This window comes from Dicentrarchus labrax, unplaced genomic scaffold (assembly GCF_905237075.1).
Source record: "Dicentrarchus labrax unplaced genomic scaffold, dlabrax2021, whole genome shotgun sequence".
Classification (NCBI taxonomy): domain Eukaryota; kingdom Metazoa; phylum Chordata; class Actinopteri; family Moronidae; genus Dicentrarchus; species Dicentrarchus labrax.
The window spans coordinates 29,809,117-29,831,663 of record NW_026136711.1 but is presented as its reverse complement, the minus strand read 5'-3'; the positions used below and the strand labels follow the sequence as shown (position 1 = coordinate 29,831,663).

The following is a 22,547-nucleotide window of genomic DNA, read 5'->3' as shown; positions in this document are numbered from 1 at the left end:
CCCATGGCGCTCGTCCATCAGGACTCACATTCCTGGGTTTGTCGTTTTGCCTTATCCCTTTACCGGGACTCATTTCTCAAAGTGTCGACCTTTTTTATTATCATACAGATTTTTCTTGGCTGCATCTTGGAAGCAGCAGCCATGTTCTATTATTGCCACTTTTAATTTTAAATGTTGTTGCCAGGATTTGGCATTCCTAGCCATATTTAAATATGAGCAGAAATATACACGGGCACACGGGAGAGAGGAGATGAGCTTTTTCGCTTATCAGCCATCAGCTTACCAGCTGGCTTGTGGACAGGTGACAGGCAAGCCAAAAGCATATTTCTAGGAAAGAAGGAAGGCATTATTTTTCTAAAACAAACCACTCAATGGGGACCTGTTTGGGGTTTATTGAATGGATCTGTTTCTTGTCTTCTTCAAATGATTTTCCAGCACGCCTCCATCAGTCAATACTAAATGTTGTTGCGAATGGCATTCTGGGAGATCTTTTCGGCTATGAAAACACAGATCATCTAACCAGTCACTGCTAAACTGCTTATCTTAAAGATTTACACTTTATTTGTTCTGCTTAAGATGTTTTTCTGAGCTGTTACACAGGTATATTTTTAGTTTTGACGTTTGTATTAAAGCTTTGAGGATGTCACTCAGATCTTAGCATCAATCTGTTGCCGTAATGAAAGCATATTTGCTGTGTCCAAATAGCACCAGATCTAAATAATTAATGCCCAGTTTATTTATGCGATAATCTGAGTGACATTATGAGAAAACAGCTGATATATTAGAGTATATAAAATTGTACAGACCGGTGTAACACCCTCTTTGCTAGCTTTAGTGTCGATCAACAGCTCTCGTTGTAACATAAACATTGTGATCAACTTCTATCTGACAACCCAATTAGCTAAATCAATAACAGAACAGTGCTACTTAAGCTGCAGCCTGAGCTTCACGTGCTTGGCTTCATTAGTGAGTTAACAAGGTGACATTATCTTAACACAGAATAATTTGCGTGCATCATTTCAGGCAAGAACAGAAATTAATCACCATGTTTATTAAATCCTCTTAGGTTGTAAGTCTCAACAAGAGCTGTTAACGTCCATTAAATCTGAGTGTGTTATGCTGGCCTAAAGCTCTCCTGTGTCTCATGCATTTATATAGTCTTCTCAGTGGGTTCTGAAGCACTTTTTCTTAATAGCTCAACAGTTTCTATGTCTATTGCAGTGACATATAGCCTGTAGTTGCACTTTTAAGAGTGGCTTTGAGGTCCTGACTGCCACAGTTCAACAGTAGTTGACTGTGAGAGTGTAAAGATTTCAAAGCCCACCGCAGCTTAGAGTACACTCTAAGTTTTAAGTGATTGTCTGGCAGAGTAGTCAACTCTCACCTCACTTCCAGAGGACAGAAGTGGTACGAATATGTGCATGCCCAGCTGTAGTGGTCTGTAGTAATCTGCAGTGCCATGGCGCCCTCTGGTGGCCACCAACAGAAGCGAATGCAATGTACTGTTTCTCTTTGATGTGTGGCTCAGAGTGGCAGGATGATCTTTCAGACAATCAGTCGGAGTACTCTGTGGGGTCCGAGGACGAGGACGAAGATTTTGAGGAGAGACCTGAAGGTAACACATAAAAACAAACACCATTTCCTTCATACAACTATTATAGTGCTTTTTATTATCCTTATCCTATAGAGATACTTCTTCTCACAAATTATTAATTAATGCCATGTCGTACCCCTGGTAAGACACAGGAAGGGAGGTCCTTCTGACAGTGCATTTGGTTTAATGTTTTGTAGGTGGACGCAGACATTCTCGTCGGCAGCTGAAGAGTGAGAAAGACAAACCTCTGCCACCCTTACTGGCGCGAGTTGGGGGCAGTATTGAGGTATGAGTTACAGGCTGTAGGTCCTTCATAAGATATATGCATCCTAAAGTGAAGGTATATACTCTGTTCTGAACGAGTAGGAGGAGGCTTTGGAATAAAGGGCCTCCATTGGGCACCATAACAAACTCAGAGAGCGTGTCTTTAAGGTCAACATGTCAGCAAGCATCACTGCCCTGCAGCTGATCCTGTACCCTAGCTCAACACACTGTGGAGCAAGCAGGGACAGAAATAGGATCAATAAATGATCACATTTACAATATGCAAGCAGCATGATGTACTGCAGTGGCTCTCAACCTTTTTGGTGTCAGTGACCCCCAAATTTAGACCATGGACCCGTATTTGATAAGATGTTGTCTCAGGGATCACCGTCTGATAAGATTTAGTTATTCCATAATTGTCTGTACTGTAGAACCTATAAGCAGAATATTCAATAGTAATGTGTTCTTACACATTCTCTCATTGGGCTGACTTTAGTCAAGGAAAAATATTGTATGCCCTACTTTTTTGAGGAGCTACTGGAATGCCCCGACCCCTTGGGGTCCCCAGACCCCAGGCTGAGACCCACTGATGTACTGTATTACTGTTTGAATGTATATATAAGTGAGTATAGTTTCCGTAAGAAACCTGTACACTCAATCTGTACAAGCTGCTCAGTTTGTGTTGTTTTTCTGTTGCTCAGTTCTGACTTTTTGACTTTACACCTTCCCACCTCTGTCTCAGTTAACATTTTCTGTTTAAAGCTTTTTTTTTTTCTTATTACAAGGTTCTGGGGTTCAACGCCCGCCAGAGGAAAGCCTTCCTCAATGCCATCATGCGCTGGGGCATGCCTCCTCAGGATGCTTTCAACTCCCATTGGCTGGTTAGAGACCTGAGAGGCAAGAGTGAGCGTGAGTTCAGGTAATGCCCTCATATTTTCTTAGCCCGCGATAAGTGGTGTTATTTGATTCAACTATAATTCTCTTTTCACACAGTTCAATTTTTAGTCAAGGGCTGCCCGCTATCAACTTAAGAGGCAGCTATGGGCTATTTTTTCACTCCTCACATTTAATTGGTTAGCCCAGGGCCAAGCTTCAAAACACTCATATCAACTTTGTAAAGGTTGCTCTCACCGATTTCAGGGTTACGTCTCTTCAGAATGCACCAGAGCCAAATATTATATAAATAGATATTCAGAATGTAAGTAGCCCCAAGTTGTGTTTGTTATTTCTAAAGTAAAGCACTTGCGCTCAATTACTGCTATCACTACTACAGAGATTACTACTGCTATTGCTCTTATTATTACTTTTAGGGCAAATACTAGTAATATACAAGTACTGGTATTACTTATATACTTATTAACTGTGTTAAAGGGTTACTATTACTATTATTACTATTATTAATGTTGTGGTTCTACTACTTGTTCTGCTACGACCATCACCATTGTCTACTGTTACTACTACCATTATTCTTAACATTATATTCCTGTTATTATCTTGCTTGCATTATTATGACTTACTACCATGCCCACCACTACTGCTGGCTGGCTTAGGGAGTAATGGATTACAGGTAACAGAGTTATGTTATCCAGATACAAAAAAAAGGTAACTGGAGACCATAACAGTTACAGACAAAAGTCAGATTACAGTTACATTTAGTAAAAATTGGAATCATTAGCAGAATTACAATTTTAAATACATTCAGTATTTTAAATATATATACATTAAGATAAAGAGCGATATACAGCCATGCACATGCTCAGTGTACAACACTTCACTCAGGTCTCAAGTGAAACCATAGCTAATCTTACAGTTGCTAATTCATTCTCATGCCCTCTAGAGAAAAAAATGCTTTAACTGGGTGGAAATGTCGCCTTTATTTCCATTATTTTTTCTTTACAGCAGAAAGGGAAACACCATCACAGTACAATGCAAGTTCTGGACTCTAACTGTGAATATGGTCTATAGGCCACTGCCTGAATCTGCTCAATGAAAAGCAAGTTTTTATTTAAAAATACACTCAGGCCTTTTTTCTGGTTACTGACTACATTTATGACATATAACTTGTGATTAGTAGTTGTATTGTCCCAACCCTGACTATTGTACAGTAGTCCAGTACTGCTGCCTCTGCTACTAGTTTGTTTGTTTTTATTTCAGTTCATAGGATCACCACACCATTAAGACACATCTTCCTGTAACACAGACACAAAACCAAAATAAAAACAGCTACGAATAGTACAAGTGCTTCTGCTACTAGTGCTATTTAAAATGTGGTGTTAAAATATGGCGTTATTGCTGGTAACCTCAGAGGAATCACTCTCATCACATGTACTGTTAAGTGTTTTTTTTCCCCCATCAGGGCCTACGTGTCTCTATTCATGAGACATCTATGTGAGCCGGGGGCAGATGGAGCAGAGACCTTTGCTGACGGAGTCCCGCGTGAGGGACTGTCTCGTCAGCATGTTCTTACCAGGATCGGAGTCATGTCCCTTGTCAGGAAAAAGGTACTGGTTATTCAACCAAAGACATCTTTAACTGAATACCAAGTCCTCTGCTGGATTAGAGAAAGTAGGTCAAACTCTTCTGGCAGAAGCAAACGTAGGAAAGAGGAAAAAGTAGTCATTGTGTACGCCCCTGTTTTTAGACATCATAGAAACCAAAATGTAGATGATTTCTTGGCTTCCTTTTCCATATCCTGGGTAAATAAAAAGACATGGCTTCTGGATTAGTAGTAGTAAAGTCCTTCCAAAGTGCTTATTGATTTCTAGCTGGTTTCAAACTAGTGATTTAGCTACTCAATCTGGTTGCACCATTAAAACTTCAGTAATATCTTAGCTCTTATAGACTTCTGCAGTTGGTTGCTAGGAAACGTTTGTAGTGCAGTCCAATCAAAAGCACTCAATTATGTAAACAGGAAGTCACTGTAGCATCACCAGTTATAGAATAATTCCCCAAAAATACAGTTTTTGTTTTGTAAATGTGTTTCAACTAGCTTTGTTTGTATTCATTTAGAATGAGTGGGAAAAGTCCAGTTACCCTAACCTAACCAACGCCAATTGGTGGTTAAGTCTAAATACTATTGGCAGAATGTTTTGTAATTTGAAGAATAGGTCTGATCGTGTGTTATTTGTTAAATGTTATTTGAAAATTCCCAGTGCAATTCCCTAGTGCTAACGAATTTGGGCTCGGCCATATTTGCCATTTGGTTCAGCTACCTACACTATCTATATAAAGACTAGTTAGTGTAGTGCAATCCATATTGAATAAGTGATGTGTAAATCTCCACACAGACTTTAGTATTTATTGTATTTTGAACTTGTGTGTTTGGGTGTAGCTGGAAATTAGCTACTGTTTAGCTTAATCTTGTACAGAACTTCTTTTTACTACTTTTTTTAGACTTAAATAGTTTTTAATTCATATTGTTTGTACATATAACTTGGCTAAATTTGAATTCAAGAAGAGTTAGTGCAACTGGATACAGACACATAAAACTACTGGTTCAGTATTCCACATGTTCTTTACAACAGAGCCCTTCCTAATCTCTTATTCGAGGAAAGTAAGACAGCATGAAAGGGCAGGATTTTCATTCTGTTGCAGTTGAACGAATCTCTTTTTTGTAGGTGCAAGAGTTTGAGCATGTAAATGGAAAGCTGAGTTCTCCAGATCTAATTCCCATCGGCATGGAGCTGAAGAAGCTGACTGAGAGTTTATCTTCTGATCCCAACACCCCTGTGCCAGCCAGCCCTGTCGCTACACAGCCGGGCACTCCCGTCCCGCCAGGTTAGAACAAAGTGTCTGCGCTGGTCATGTTTTATTCTTACCAGACTGTAAGGTAAAGTGCGTGCTTAGAAAAAGTTTTTGATAAAATGTTTAAAAAAAAGTTGTTTTCTGGATTGTAGAGAAGACGGATTCTCTCTTGGGTACTGCTGAGGACAAGGAGACCACAGAGCAAGATAGCAAGAAAGTGTCAGAGCAGGAAGTGAGTCCTTTTTTTCTTCCACTATCCATCACTTTTATTTCTATTCTCCTTTATTGTCTTGTCCATCATCTCATGGTTGATCACACTTTAACCACACTCATCTTGTCATCCTCAAACACTTCTGTCAAACTTAGACACCTTTTAACTCGTCTCTCTGCCCTCTACCAACTTTCCTCTTTCTCCTCGTCTTACCCTGTCTGTTTTTCCCTCGGCAGGCTTTCAGTGCAGAGCCAGCATCTGTACCTGAGAAGGCAGCTGACAGTGAAGAGAGCAAGGCCAGCACAGAGGAGAAAACAGGAGATGAGAGGGACACAACCGAGTCACCCTCTACAAAGACAGAGCCATCTGCCAACCCAAAAGAGTCTGTTTTGAAACAGACCGAGCTGTCATCCAGTCAAACCTCACCTAAAAGTGAGTGTGTATGATCTGTGTGCTGCAAATTTTATTTTTCTGCAAGGTTGTACTTTATTTAATTGAGCCCTTCTTTGATACCCACAGTGGATCCCTGCAAAGAAACAGAGAGGTCCTCAGAAAAAGGAGATACTGATTCTCCTCTGGCAAAAACTGAAGACAAGGAAAACAAGCCAGGTATACATGCTATATATCCTTTAATTAAACAGGTGCAAATGGTCAAATAACTGTGTTTGTTTTGGAGTCCATTATATAGCTATTTCTTTGAAGAAATTGTCTGTGTCATTTATGTTACTGTAGCAGACGATGTGAAGAGTGAGGATGCATTAGAGGGTCGATTGAATGGAGACAAAGATACTTTGGATGAGATCGATGAGAGCAGGAAGGAGGACAAAAATGGATTCAAAGCCAAGTTCATGTTTAATATCGCTGATGGAGGTTTTACAGGTAAGAATAAATCTGACTTTGAGCCTAAATGAGCCAGGCATTGACCAAAGAAGGCCAAAGTGTCATTTGTGGCAACATAGGAATGAGAAGTAGAAACTATTTATTATTTTCGAAAATGAGTAATCTGTATTCAAAATGTTGAATTTATTAAAAATAGTTCCCTCATAGGAGAGCAGGGAAGTGTCAAGACAGTTTTCATATGCAACCCAATTCTAAATGCACATTATATTATTATGCACCCAGTTAAAGGTCCAGTGTGTAACATTTAGGAGGATCTATTGGCAGAAATGAATTATAATATTTATATGCATGTTTTCATTAGTGTATAATCACCTGAATATAGGAATCGTTATGTTTTCGTCACCTCAGAATGATCTGTTTATACCTACAGGCGGCTGTACTGTGGAGGCCGCCATGTTGAACTGCTATGTTTCCACAGTAGCCCAGAAGGGACAAGCCAAACACTGGCTGTAGACAGCAGAGAGACAAGACTGTTGTGGTGTTAAAGACAAATGAATACACAGTGAATAATGAAACAACTGACAGGACATTATGAAATGGGCATATTTTCTGGGTCACAGCGGGAAGCTTAATGTCATTAGCTCACTGAGACACCTTAATTCAACTTCAGTAGAAAAAGTGACACCAATAATGTCTAGTAAAGGGATGCTTGTACACTGTCCAAATGAATTAAAATGGAAAGAGGACACTGTGGAACTAACTCATGTCTGAATGCTGAGTGTTTGTGTATCTTCCGGTGTCTCACTACAGGTTGTTTATTTCATGCGCCACAATGAAATTGCTGTATGAACTTGTTTATGTTATTAATGTGATCTTGATTATTGCTTTGTATTTTGGTAAAAATTGTCTGTCTACACACGTCCCTCGTCAGAATTGCACACCCTCTGGCAAACTGAAGAGCGAGCGGCGCTGTCTTCTGGAAAGATGCATGATATCTGGCACCGTCGCCATGACTACTGGCTGTTGGCTGGCATCGTAACGTATCCTTTCCCAGATGTAGGAACGAGAAGCTTGGCATCTGGAAAAGTAATGTAATTACTTATGACTGGGGGAGTTGCAGTCGAACAACTGATATTTACAAACTGCGAGGAGCCATATAAAGCTACGTCTTCCACAAACATACCCTTGATTTTTATTTGAAGAATTTTATGAGGTTCTGTGCCCTCATTTGTTTTCCTTGACCAGGAATCTATCTCAGACATGGCTATGCTCGCTGGCAAGACATTCAGAATGACCCACGCTATGCTATTCTGAATGAACCCTTCAAGACTGAGATGCATAAGGGCAACTACCTGGAGATGAAGAACAAGTTCCTGGCTCGCCGCTTTAAGGCAAGCTGAGTCTTCCTAATTAAAAACAACTACCTAAAGCTGAAATAATTAAAGGATTAAAGGATTTGTTATGTCTGAAAAATTGAAACACACTGTCTCTTAAATTGCATCTCCCTCTGCCTGTCACTCTCTTTTTCTTTCCCTCCCTGGCTCTCTGTAGTTGTTGGAGCAGGCTCTGGTGATTGAGGAGCAGTTGAGGAGGGCAGCTTACCTGAATATGACCCAGGACCCGAGTCACCCGGCCATGGCTCTCAACACTCGCTTCACTGAAGTGGAATGTCTGGCAGAGTCTCATCAGCACCTGTCCAAAGAGTCCCTGGCCGGGAACAAGCCTGCCAATGCCGTGCTGCACAAAGGTCTGTGGTCCAGTTTCAAAAATAGCAGCAGACGTGATTGGCAGAATTTCTGCTAATACTTTTACAGGGAATAATTACTGAGATAATTTTTTCGTAAGACATCTGTCAACCCACGGGTCGTTTATTCTGTGTTGTGTGTAAAATCATGTTGTTCATGAAACATTTGCTAAAAAGGCATGTTTAAATCCCCTAAAATCCAGCAGGATTATCAAAATTTCACTACTACTGTGTTCATAAAACATGTTTATTGAGTACCTGGTCATATTTTTTCTTTTGGCATCCTTTCATATGCTGCTCCATTGGAATAAGATGGATTTTTAGGTAATGTAAAACACTGCAAGACATCCATCATATCAAGTCATTTTTTTTGTAACTGATTGATGAAAAAGTCTTATTGTATTAAAATAAGGGAAAGATCGTATAGCACAATAATTCAACATCTTTTTTTCAGGCAGTTGACCGCCTCACTCTTTCTTGATTCAAGATGCAGACACTTATTTGTAGAAATTCCCAAAAAACAAGATTATTTTAATTGGAAACAGGTTTATCCATCCGTCCAGACAGTAAATGGAGTTCGAAAGGACGTGCATAAAGATGTCTTCACACCACTGCTTTGTGTAGAGCATCTAACAGGCAAATCCTGTTTGAGGCAGTGGCTTAATTTTCTGTTAATTTGTCTCACTGCCACAACATGCTTACAGTGATTAGTAGGATGGAAGTTTGGGAAGAGGCCAAGACCAAAGGCTGTGTAAAAGTTGTTAAAATGTTAGCGTTTAAGAAATGTTGCAGTTTGTGACTCTAATTGATTTATCTGTCAGTGAAACATTTTATGGTATTTAGTTCCTGGTAATTGTTCATTTCAGGCCCTGGGTCACACAATTATTAGAAATGTTTCTGTTTCTGAATGATATTAGACTACTTGCACTATTTTTGAATCAAGTGTGAGGTTTTAAGAACCTTTGTCTCATTGATCTTTCCTCCCTAAATTATACAACAGGTGCAGGCATTACATTAGTGTTGACACAACTAAATCCCCTTTTTCTGATATGGTGTCTGTGTGTGTGTGTGTGTGTGTGTGTGTGTGTGTGTGTGTGTGTGTCTTACTCTTACAGTGCTCAACCAGCTGGAGGAACTTCTGAGTGACATGAAAGCAGATGTGACACGACTGCCCAACATGCTCTCCAGGATCCCGCCGGTGTCAGCCCGTCTGCAGATGTCCGAGAGGAGCATCCTGAGCCGCCTCACCAGCCGAGGAAGCGAGCCTCCGCCACAGCAGGTGAGATGGGACGCGATCATCAAAAAGGTCAGGATGGCTTCAGAAAACTCTATTAACAAGTAATTAATTCTTTGGTTGCAAAGTCAAGACTTCTGTTTGATTTCCTTGATAAAACAAGTTAAAGTTCAACTGAAATAGTTTCTTTTAAGATGGATAATTAAGAATTACGATTCCTTTCCTTAATGGTCGGACTTGGCTTGTTATTACTTAGCAGTGCAGGCTCGTGGCTCAATAGTGCGAGGAAACAAGGCTCACTAAAATGTGGAGAAGAGCTGAGCTGAGTAAATTTAAAAGATAAAAGGCTGTGGCCCAAAAACTTTAAAGCATTCTGTAGTCACGACTCAGCTACCGCATTATTCCTACAAAAGCCTGTGGAGACTATCCGTATCCCCCATGGAAGAGTTTCCCCAGGTGTAATGGGAAAAAAAAAGAATATCCCTTAAGTTGTTTACTTTCACCGCTGAGCTCCACATTTGAGTCCCAAAGGATTGAACAAAGGCTGTATGGTCTCATTACTTTCATCTCTCCTGCACCTGTTCACCACAGTTGAAAGTTTGTGTTTTATTCTCTGTTATACAAGAGATCATTTCAGTCAAGCAGCGTGATTGGTCATGCAGTCAGACTGTGCTTTTTTGGTTGCTATGCCAACTCTTGTCGTAACCAGGGAAACAGTCTGCAATCTGACTTGCTCTCCTTTGTTTTTTTTTCTTATTTGCTCACTTTTCTCTGACAGAGTTACTAAAATGTGCTAAATGTTGGATGGAAGAATGAATGCATGCTGTGTCCCTGTAATCATAGACACGCTCTCGTTATTATCCTATCAAAGAGGTGTGGTTGTAACAGGCAGGATAACGTCTCTCTTATGTTTGTTTCTCAGCCTTTCAGTCAGGGTGGGTTTGGCTGCTCCCAGATGTACAGCAGCAGCTTTGGTGGAGGATTTAGAGGACCAGGTGGACAGCCCATGGTCAACTACAGTCAGATGCCTCTGGGACCCTACGTCAGCGGTAAGGACCAACATATAAAGTAGGATGTTGCATCACAGGTGACGTAAAACAGGTGGGACTGGAGGTTGTTCATCCAACTCAAAGTTACTGTGAAGGATACCACTTTACCATTTATATCATAACAATTTTATAATATATTTATCATATGATAAGACATACATTCCCCCAGAAATACCAAAATGTCCCTATTTCTGTGTAAGTACCTCATCATATTTATTATTTTGGCATCCTATGCTGCTCCATTCAAAGCAGTTGCTATGCTTTTTATATTTCGTAATTCTCACTATAATATGCTAAGAAAAGTTAAATATATTTATCTTGTTAAAATGAACTACCAAAATATGAATTCTCTTCCCTCTTTAGTGTCCACTAATGGCCCTCCACCCCCTACAAGCCATCTGGACAAGAAGTCACTTGAATCCTTGAGAGACGTGGCTACGCCTGACCTCAAGTCGGGCAAACCTAGTGATGTCATCTGTATTGAGGACTAGACCAGCTGTGTAACACTGACCTCAGGTCAGAAACTCCCAGGTATGGATTCTGTATGGATGACAGCTGCCCATCTCTTCCACCACATCCTCCTACTTCTCCTGCTCCTTCCTGACTTAAAAATCTACAAAATCAAGCTGTCTGTCTGCGGATAAGGCGATTAACTTTTTGATTAATGCAGATGTATCTATCTTAACAATTGCACTTTTATCTTTCAAGGATTCTATAGAAGTATTTCAGTAGATGTTTGCTTTTGTTTACCTGTGCTGGAGAGCCGAAGATTAGGAGGGAAAATGAAGCAGCTTTTCGGAAAGAGGAATTTTTTTTCCAGCCCTGCACTACAAGGCAGAACTCAAGCAAGTTGGCATGACTGAGTTTCAGATGCTCTTGATTGGGGCTCATTCTAATCTTGGAATGTGTGTTTTGTTCGTGCCAGCCTCGAATTTGTCATTCTGCGTGCCCCCTGTTGCTTTTATCCATCTGCCTATTCACTGTACACTGTGACTGTGCCCACTGGAGCTTGTTCTCTGTGAAGAGGAGTGGAGTTAAGGACGTCTTCAGTCATAGTTTGATAGGAGGCTGTTTTCCTGAGGGCCGATATTGTTACTTTAAATGAATATGTGTTTTGTCATTCATGTAGTAACCAGTGGATAAATTATTGATTTGAAAGCATCAAAAACTATTATCATGTATGCAGTAGCTGGACACAGTCTGTCTGAATCCTCTAAAGACTGCCACCCGCTGGTAATTTGGAGAAAGTAATCTCTGCCAAACCTGCAGATACACTTGACTGCAGTACCAGTAACCTGTGAGGGTTGGCTTCTTGTACTGTATATACTCAGAGACTGCTGTTTATTTTACCTCACATAGGTCTAATCATAGTGAAAATATGTATACATACAAGGATGAAATCAGAAGCCTGGCTTGGCGTCGTACATGAAGATCAAGCAGAGAAGAAAACTGCTGCAGGAGTGGCAAAAATGATTTTTAACGCATTTCAGAGAAGACTGAGTATTTCTGTGTATGGTACAATATTTGTGATTCTTATTATATTTGAATGTTAGTAGTGGCTGTAGAGCTTAACCCTGGGGCCATGACCAGTGGGACTGCACTATAAACAGGAACTCATCTGGTCTACATCCACATACAGGGCTGTTCAGGCCTGACTGAGAACAGAGTCCTGAGTGGAGAGTGGCTTTTTTCCTCTTAGGTACATCCCAGGGACTTTCCGGGTTCCCTTTCATTGTTATAACTGAATAAGAACATATGTGCTTATGGCGCAGTGTCACCTTAAGTCTAGTATTTGTCTCTTTCTGTTAAGGTAAAATAAGATGTATTTGGTCACTTGGTGCCATTAAAGAAAATGATCCAGTATGATTTGTTCTTTGATGCAGTGTATTTCCTCCACGGAGGTGAAGACTGTAATTGGTGGTGTCACAGTCTAAACCTACATTTGAAGGAATGTTCTCTGTACATCAGCTTCTAAGGACCAATGTTGCACAGCATTAATCTTTAGATTATGTCTTCACTTCCAGTTTCCTCAGTTCTGTTTGGGTTCTTTCGAGAGTGTATTTTGCTGCCTATTGCTTTACCTGGTGTGAAGACACATTAGCATGGTATAGCTACATATCTTGTCCATTCCCTCTACTACTATTATGTGCTAAAGTGACTGTCCACTAAGTAAAACAATCTTTTATAAATTCAAGCTTACTATATTTCCTTTTCTATGAAGGCATTGCTCGAATGTTTGGACTCCAAGTGCAAATTGCTATTGCCATAAATTTGTCTTTTTTTTCTTTTTCCAAAGACCAGTGGCGTTACCTGTTTGTATTATTATTGCCATTGCCACAGCACTTATTTGACATTGTTTGGATGATGATTGTGATTGGACTAATCTAAACTGAAGAGGTAGAGTTGTACAGAGTTGTTGAGTGTATTTTCTTACTCTCCTTTTGCCACTTCAAATGGTTGTCCTGAGGTGCTCTCTTCTGACCCCTTGTCACTAACTTAGATTGTCACTGCAACCTCCTCGCCCATCATTTCTCAGACAACATGCTTTAACTTTACAACTAAAATTCAGTTTCAAAACATCAAATGAATCTTGAAGTGCATCATATCAGTTTTTGCTCTTCTTTGTTAGTGTTTATCAGTGCTGTTTTGTTCACTGTGTTTCTGTTCATGCCATCAATTACTTGACCATGACATGTATTAGGTTTCTTGACAGATAGAACCTCAGAAACATGTAAATACTTGAAAGATTTTTCAGAGATAAGTCCATCTCATACAGATTTATGTATCAAACTGAAAAAAAGATGAATGTCTGCTGGATGGTGTTGCCATAGAACTGCAGTGTGCACCGTATGTGCTCATCAGTCAAAATCATGTCCTTTTCCCTCTGGAGTGATGACCATGAGATGACGTCAAAAACACAATACTCCAATGAAATGCAATCAAACTGAAGTCAGTATGAATGTAATGTCTGTTAGAAAAAAAAGGCTTCAGTCTAATATTATAAATATGTTAACAATGTATGTACATGCTTATTAACATGGCTTCAAAAGCTACCAAAAGACCCTGATAAAAGGCACCTTTGTTGCAGTGAATGCACAGCATGTGAAGCGTTTGATATGACGGTTCACTTTGGGGAGGTGGTAGTGTATCTAGCATTTACAGACAATGAGCTCCAAGCAGTGTTATGGTTCTGATATTTGTGCTGTATAGCAATTGAATGAAAAAGTGAATTGTCATCTTTTTATTTGTATTCTGTGTATTTGTTCAATGTGTTTTAATAAATCTTCTGGACAACATTGTGTGATTTTTGTCCGCAGATGAGTGAAGAAGCATACAAGTGAATATGAGCTGAAGAGGACTTAAGATTGAATTAACGCAATTGACTTTCTTGACCTGACCTCGCACATTACCTTGTTTTCATTGTGCAGCTCCTCCCAGCGCTGCACGTCACAATCTGCATGAGCCTGCAGTGCTGTAAATGTGATTAGAGGCTGACATAGAAACACTGGTGTAGTCTGTAAGGGACAAAAATAGCAGACAGAGGCCATTCACAGAGTAGACACAGACTAGTCCAAAGACAAAAGAAAAAATATAATACTAAGATTATAAATCAAAGTTTAAAAAACCCAAGCACCAAGGAAATGTACCTTTATACAACAAAATTAAAGTTTTCAGTCCCTTCATTTCACAAACATAGAAATAAAATTAAGATTAAATGTATAGTAGAATAACATATACAAAAACTATATAAACAGCTATTTATATATATATACGCACATAATTCTGAGGAGCATTTATTTAATTTGCGTTTGGAAACCGCAGCAAGATAGTGATGAAAATATGTTTTTCATCTTCACATAAAAGTTCTACATTTGAGATACATCAATCATCCATCCACTCTGACACATAATCGGTGTAAACACAATAAACACTAAACACAGTGACAAACTCTCACTCTCACTTGGGAGACAAATTTCCTCTTGTGGACAATAAAGTTGAAAATTGAATGTTGTAGGTAGCTGCTGTGTAACAGAATAAGCAACCCAATGAGTAACACAGACAAATAATGACAAAATAAATACCTTGGGCAATGTGTGTCCAAACGCAATAAATCAAACTCAAACTAAAATGGAAGTTAAAGAGACAAACAGAAAATGTTTCCGACCTCAGAATCTTCCAGGGAGTGTGGGATAATTTCTCTGCTTTTATTGCTATTTTTGTATCAGTAAAAGCTGCAATTTAAGCTAATGCAATCCCATCATTATATTCCTTTTTCAAGTTGGAAACCAGAGTGCTTATTTAATGTTTCTGAATACAGTATTTTTCATCCAGCTCATTTAAAGACTCCTGATTAAACTATACATAAACACACACAGTTTACATCGTCACCAACAAAATGATGGCACAGAGTTTGTGCTGTTTTTCTGTTCAGTGTATTCAATCCATATTCTTAGGTTTCATTAAACTAAGACTTTTATTGAATTCTCCTTATTCTCAATTCTCAATTATTTCCTGAGCAACAGAATATAACACAACATTCAACATATGATACTTTATGTAGCATAATGTATGTGTTGAATGAATAAATGAATGAATGAATGAACACTGGTACTGTTCTCTTTCATACTAGTGTTATCATGTTGTGCTACGTGTTCAGATTTTGTGTGTGTGTGTGTTTGTGTGTGTGTGTGTCTGTGTGTGTGTAATGTACAATGTATCTCCAGAGATGTCCCAATTAAATAAAGGTTTAATAAAAAACAAATACTCTAATAAAACATTTGTACACATTAAACCTTATTAAAAGAATCAGTGTTTTCATTTTATACAAACCAGTTAGTGAATTATTATTATTTTGCATATGCAAAGTATTATTTTGCCTTTGAAAAATGTGATCACATGTATGGCTGCTCACTTCAAATCTCCTTTGTGTTACTAACCACAAACCAGTTGCCGCCCTGTCTTTTTAAACCTCAGCCATTAATGAGAAATTCATGCGGATGACACAGTACAGTGTGAACAGACAACTTCAGCCCTACACGGAAGTGCTCTGAGAAAGCATTGCCCCCAATTCCTTTTGTCCAGCCCACTTGTCCTGAATAACTCCCCTGATTGGTACAAATAGCCCCCACTAGGCTTTTCATTGGCCGCATGCTTGACTTTGCCACTCTGCCATTGGCCGGTTGTGTCTGCGAGCTCTCAGCCTGCTTTGTGCCGCTGTCTGGGCAGCAGCAGGGGTCTGGAAGAGTGGGAGGAGGGAGAAAAACCAAAGAAAGGACAGAATGAGACCGGAGGGGCTGTGGGGGGTGAGAGGACCCATCTAAAAAAAAAAAAAAAAGAGAGGGACAGAGAGGGGAGATAGAGGGAGAAACAGCACCGGAGAGCCGAGAGAAGCGTTGAGAAAAGGGGAGGGAGCAGAAGGGTTACCTCATCTAGAGCTGCTCGTGCACACGGTGCAGGGGAGAAGTTGTGGGAAAGTAAACAGCAGAGGAGAATTCCAATCCGCTCTCAGCCACTCGCAGCCCCCGCAGGAGACTAGAAAGATGAGTGTACTGGAACCGGCAGTGTGGTAAAACCTGACAGTTTATGGGAGGTTACCAGGATTAAAGGGTCACCAGGGAGTGCCTGAAGCTTCTCGGAGGACACACTCACTACTGAGAGACGAGGAGGTGAGAGGCGTATATATATTTGTTGTCCTGGAAACACTTTCCCTCTTCCTTTCCTTCCTTCATTCTGTGTCTCCTCTTTCTCCCTCCTCTCTCTCAGCATGGTTAGCATGTTGCAAAGACAGCAGCTTTGTCTAAAGGAGCCATTGATGGAGTGGAGTTTGGGGGGCGGGGGTGTGCTGGTTTGTCCCCTCTCTGTCTCAGTCTAACAGTTACAGGGGGCAGCTGAGAGGACGAGGGGAGAGTGGAGGAGGAGATGATGGGAACGGCAGATACCTGTGTGGCCCTTTGGCAGAGTACTCACCATCATGGACGATTAAGCATGAGCCGGCCTGAGAAAGCTACAGAGCGTGAGGCCTTGTTATGATAGCAGCAGTTCCTGAGACAGACACCAGGAAGGATGAGTGAGAGATTGGCGGCTCATCCCAGACCCACACCTCTGGCCGGCTGTTTTTCTGCAGCACTGCACTGCTTCTCCCACAGCCACGGGCTATAAAAAGAGATTCCCTGGCCTGGGCCTGGCCTTAACCATTCTAGTTTGACGGTTGCTTCCCGGAGTACAATAGCCCCTCCCAGGATGGATTTCACGCTGCCTCAATACTCTGAGCAGAACAGAGAGGGGAGACAGGGAGGAGAGGGGTGAGGGGGGAGCTAGGGGACCTCCGACCAATAAATTTGCATTTTGGGCTAGGGCACTGTTTTTGCCTCACTTGCCGGATGTCCAAGTGCCTTTAAAAAAAAAAAAAAAAAACTCCATGGGCTCACTGTATCAGATTTTTTTGTCCTTAGTCACAGTCCAGCACTTTCAACAGACATTAACAATCCATGCATGCATGGCCTGAAGCTACCACAAAGACTGCACTATGAATGGGAACTCTCTCCCTTTGCCACACATTCAGCCAGGAAAAAATGCACTCACACAATCATATGTACACACATGCAAGGCCTTAGTGCTCGAGTACACAATCGGTCATTTGATAGTGGTGACACGCCTGTCAAATGTTTACTGGTGTACTGTATTACACGCTGGTTACATTCCTCTGGGAATGTCAGATAATTAACTAGAAAAGGGTGAGTTCAGGGAAGTTTATAAGTTGAGGCTTCTCTACAGTGTTTTGTTGTCACACTCGCATCACGTCGTAGAAAGGTGACTTGTCTTATTTCCTGTAAGCTCTTCTGATAAACTCTGAGGCCAAAGCTACTCAACCACACAGGTTAGAAGAACAACCCGTAATCCCCACCTAATGTGACCTCGGTGAGATGTCTCCTGTCTAACTGAACCTCCTGGACCTGGTCAGGCTTGTGGTAACAGCAGGTTTATTCCACATCTGCATCGAAGGACAATAGAGTAGTCATTCCTTGTGAACAAATAGCGCATGCTCTATAGTGGCAAATCCTCTGTTGTTTTATGGATTACAGTATGTTTAAGATATATATATTTTTTAATCTATACTTAATATCAAAACAGAAACTGTCCCTGTCTTAATCTGAAAATCCCAAAAATGTAAACAAAAGATTTCTCACACCGGGCTGTTTTCCTTTTTTTTTAGTAACGATTATGTAACTTAATTACATTACAAGACACAGAATGCAAGTAAAGTAGAGCTGCAACAGTTAGCCAATTAATTAATTGTCAACTATTAAATTAATCTGCAACTATTTTGATAATGTATTCATCTTTTTCAGTGGTAGATAAAGTACCTGAAAGTCACAAAAATACAGATATCTTACAAGAAAATGACTTTGGTAAATGTTAAAGTCACCAATGAGAATATTACTTGAGTTAAAGTATATGAGATTTACTGTACTTAAGTATCAGCAGTACATTTCTGATATTAAATCTACTTGAGTATTTAAAATTAAAAGTACAAGTAAATACTGTTAATAAAAAGCAATCAGTCAGAATAATGAGAATTATGTTTATTCTTTACACCACCTTGAAGAACAGTTGAAGAAAAATAATTTCTTCAAAACATAAAGAACAACTTAACTGTAAAAATAACAATGACTGTCCAGTTTAATGTTAATTTAAGTCCATGGTAATTAGTACCTGAGATTGTTTTGGGATTGCCAACCAATACCATCCCAACATCACTGACAGTCTGCTTCCATCATGAACTCTGTCTCATTGTCCAGTGGAATTGTACTCATGTAGTTGCATCTGACACACTAGATTTAAGTGAGTGATTAACTATTAATCTAACTTACTTACAAGCTAGGACCACACAGATTTACCAAAGATGCAAAGATGGTTACAGTAAATGTATTTGAATACATTTTATTTAGTGTGGTAAAAGTGACAGAAATATGAAAAAATCAAGTGTAGTTCAAAAAAAGTACAATGTATCATTACTTTGTTACCTTACAGAACTTTGTAAAGAAAAAATGTCCAAATTCTCTGATTTCAGCCTCTTAACTGTGAATATTTTCCCCCAGTGACAGTAAACAGTGTTGATCAGTCTGATATACAGTGGGTACGGAAAGTATTCAGACCCCTTTAAATTTTTCACTCTTTGTTTCATTGCAGCCATTTGCTAAAATCAAAAAAGTTCATTTTATTTCTCATTAATGTACACTCAGAACCCCATCTTGACAGAAAAAAACAGAAATGTAGAAATTTTTGCAAATTTATTAAAAAAGAAAAACTGAAATATCACATGGTCATAAGTATTCAGACCCTTTGCTGTGACACTCATATTTAACTCACATGCTGTCCATTTCTTCTGATCCTCCTTGAGATGGTTCTGCTCCTTCATTGGAGTCCAGCTGTGTTTAATTAAACTGATTGGACTTGTTTAGGAAAGGCACACACCTGTCTATATAAGACCTTACAGCTCACAGTGCATGTCAGAGCAAATAAGAATCATGAGGTCGGAGGAACTGCCCAAGGAGCTCAGAGACAGAATTGTGGCAAGGCACAGATCAGGCCAAGGTTACAAAAGAATTTCTGCAGCACTCAAGGTTCCTAAGAGCACAGTGGCCTCCATAATCCTTAAATGGAAGAAGTTTGGGACGACCAGAACTCTTCCTAGACCTGGCCGTCCAGCCAAACTGAGCAATCGTGGGAGAAGAGCCTTGGTGAGAGAGGTAAAGAAGAACCCAAAGATCACTGTGGCTGAGCTCCAGAGATGCAGTAGGGAGATGGGAGAAAGTTCCACAAAGTCAACTATCACTGCAGCCCTGCACCAGTCGGGGCTTTATGGCAGAGTGGCCTGACGGAAGCCTCTCCTCAGTGCAAGACATATGAAAGCCCGCATAGAGTTTGCCAAAAAACACATGAAGGACTCCCAGACTATGAGAAATAAGATTCTCTGGTCTGATGAGACCAAGATTGAACTTTTTGGCGTTAATTCTAAGCGGTATGTGTGGAGAAAACCAGGCACTGCTCATCACCTGCCCAATACAATCCCAACAGTGAAACATGGTGGTGGCAGCATCAGGCTATGGGGATGTTTTTCAGCTGCAGGGACAGGATGACTGGTTGCAATTGAAGGAAAGATGAATGCGGCCAAGTACAGAGATATCCTGGAAGAAAACCTCTTCCAGAGTGCTCAGGACCTCAGACTGGGCCGTAAGGTTCACCTTCCAACAAGACAATAACCCTAAGCACACAGCTAAAATAACAAAGGAGTGGCTTCGGAACAACTCTGTGACCATTGTTGACTGGCCCAGCCAGAGCCCTGACCTAAACCCAATTTAGCATCTCTGGAGAGATCTGAAAATGGCTGTCCACCAACGTTCACCATCCAACCTGACAGAACTGGAGAGGATCTGCAAGGAAGAATGGCAGAGGATCCCCAAATCCAGGTGTGAAAAACTTGTTGCATCATTCCCAAGAAGACTCATGGCTGTAGTAGCTCAAAAGGGTGCTTCTACTCAATACTGAGCAAAGGGTCTGAATACTTATGACCATGTGATATTTCAGTTTTTCTTTTTTAATAAATTTGCAAAAATTTCTACATTTCTCTTTTTTCTGTCAAGATGGGGTGCTGAGTGTACATTAATTACATTAATAAAATTTAAAGGGGTCTGAATACTTTCCGTACCCACTGTATATATCTGCTTCTCTGCCCGTCAACTTTAAATAACTGTGGCACTGCACGATGGTTCATGTTGAGCAAACACTAAAAAAAGCTGGAGAACTAAATAGAATTGAAATGGTGAAATAACATATACTGCAGTCATTCTCAGTTGGATTTTATTTCAGACAAAATCATAATCGGTAGGTCAGACTTAAAAACAAAACAAAAAATCTGAAATGGGTGCATCCCGAGAGAAAATGATCGACAGATTAATCGACAACGACAGTAATCGTTAGTTGTAGCCCGACAGTAAATCATAGAAAGTAGCTAATCTGCATGTTTAATATATCATAAGACTCTACAGGCTGACATACTTTACCATGCCTGCATTTATGACAAATAGTATAGTGGTCATCTCTTGTGGACAAATAGAGTAAATGCTCTATCTGGAAAAATGACATATAGCTATAGCTTTACTGGAGAGATTAATACTGCCAGAAGAAAATATAAAAACAAATAGTTAACTTAAAAGTCCAGTGTGTAACATTAAAGAGGATTTATTGGCAAAAATGGGATATAATATGCATAACTTTGTTTTCATTAGTGTACAATCACCTGGAAATAAGAATTATGTTGCCTTAGAATGAGCTTTTTATATTGCGACGCCTGCCTCCAACACTATCATCCATCAGCAGTGGAACATGAAGCCATTTCAGGAACCCACACCTTCTCCACATTGCTTTTTAATCTTTCTAATAAGCATGTCAACAAACATTACAAACAGAAAGCAGGATATGGGGGACCTTGTCTTACCCTGCCTTACATTGAATTGTGGGAATATTTAATTTGGCCAGAATTAAAAGCATTGTATGAAACTTCCTGAATAATTGATTGAACACTTTCACCTTCAGGAGTATACTTTTATATCTAGGCTACAACTTCATTTTATTTGATCCTATATCGGTTTACATTTTGGCAAATTGGCCCCATTAAAAGTATGCAGAATTAGCAATTTATAAGAATTAACAAATAAAAACAAATGGTTAATTTAAAAGTCCAATGTGTAACATTTAGGAGGATCTATTGGCAAAGATGGAATATAATATGCATAACTTTGTTTTCATTAGTGTACAATCACCTGGAAATAAGAATTATGTTACCTTAGAATGAGCTTTTTATATTACGACGCCTGCCTCCAACACTATCATCCATCAGCATTGGAACATGAAGCCATTTCAGGAACCCACACCTTCTCCACATTGCTATTTAATCTTTCTAATAAGCATGTCAACAAACATTACAAACAGAAAGCAGGATATGGGGGACCTTGTCTTACCCTGCCTTACATTGAATTATGGGAACATTTAATTCGGCCAGAATTAGAAGCATTGTATGAAACTTCCTGAATAATTAACTGAACATTTCATCTTCACTTTCATATCTGAGCTACAACTTCATTTTATTTTATCCTATATTGGTTCACATTTTGGCAAATTGGCCCCATTAAAAGTATGCTGCTAATTGTTTTGTATCACAAATTTAATACAAAAAACCAATTAAAATCATGTTGATGTGAATTTTTTGGGGGTCTGTATCAAACAAACATGTTTTCATAAATCTGGAGAACAACATATGTAGGCCAGGGCATTTCTGCAGCGCTACCGTACGTCATTATAACGCTGTTTTGTCACATGTTTGACCTTCAAACTAATTGCAGCTTCAGTGATTTACAGATTGCTTTTGCGATTTGCATATTTCACTTGGTCGTATTACGAATTTTTAATTGTGCAGCCCCACAATGTACCCATAGCTGTAGTGACAACTGTCACTGGATAACTTTCATCATACTGAAGGAAACTTAAAAACGTGATGATTCTCAGGCAAATTAGAGACACAGAAAGATTGTTGTTGAGAAGTCGGCGCTGATCAACAAGTCAAGGCTCTGCAGATACAGGAGTCACACTGTAATAAGTGCAACATGGTTTAATATACTTACAAATAATTGTGATCTAGTTTATGTTATTGGTTTTATCCTAAAAATGATAAATATACTTTCCCTTTACTTAAAATGTATCTGTGTGTGTGTATATATATATATATATATATATATATATATATATATATATATACACACAATATATTTAAAATAAAACTAGCACTATTTATTGTAGTTTTTGTGTAC

The 22,547-nt window shown here is 39.6% G+C and overlaps 2 protein-coding genes across 6 annotated transcripts in view; both read left to right on the top strand.

Annotated features, from left to right (window-relative positions):
• chd5 (chromodomain helicase DNA binding protein 5) overlaps positions 1-13,976 on the top strand; it is a 38,809-nt gene extending 24,833 nt beyond the window's left edge. Inside the window, exons 26-40 of one of the 3 annotated variants that reach the window (XM_051414671.1) lie at positions 1,550-1,615; positions 1,792-1,880; positions 2,644-2,777; positions 4,215-4,359; positions 5,476-5,635; positions 5,755-5,834; positions 6,050-6,245; positions 6,333-6,422; positions 6,546-6,692; positions 7,585-7,693; positions 7,912-8,044; positions 8,205-8,400; positions 9,513-9,703; positions 10,554-10,680; positions 11,044-13,976. In XM_051414671.1, coding sequence (XP_051270631.1) covers positions 1,550-1,615; positions 1,792-1,880; positions 2,644-2,777; positions 4,215-4,359; positions 5,476-5,635; positions 5,755-5,834; positions 6,050-6,245; positions 6,333-6,422; positions 6,546-6,692; positions 7,585-7,693; positions 7,912-8,044; positions 8,205-8,400; positions 9,513-9,703; positions 10,554-10,680; positions 11,044-11,171 — 1,991 coding nt within the window. In that variant the 3' untranslated portion in view covers positions 11,172-13,976. Of the gene's footprint in view, positions 1-1,528; positions 1,616-1,791; positions 1,881-2,643; positions 2,778-4,214; positions 4,360-5,475; positions 5,636-5,754; positions 5,835-6,049; positions 6,246-6,332; positions 6,423-6,545; positions 6,693-7,584; positions 7,694-7,911; positions 8,045-8,204; positions 8,401-9,512; positions 9,704-10,553; positions 10,681-11,043 lie in introns of all 3 variants that reach the window. The other 2 variants (XM_051414670.1, XM_051414672.1) reach the window with 2 other exon arrangements.
• Positions 13,977-15,907: 1,931 nt separating this feature from the next.
• The window catches only part of arhgef10la (Rho guanine nucleotide exchange factor (GEF) 10-like a), a 103,181-nt gene continuing 96,541 nt past the window's right edge, over positions 15,908-22,547 (top strand). For 2 of the 3 annotated variants that reach the window (XM_051414623.1, XM_051414622.1), the window contains exon 1: positions 15,909-16,346. The gene's annotated coding sequence lies outside the window, so the exon portion shown is untranslated. Of the gene's footprint in view, positions 16,347-22,547 lie in introns of all 3 variants that reach the window. The other variant, XM_051414621.1, reaches the window with a different exon arrangement.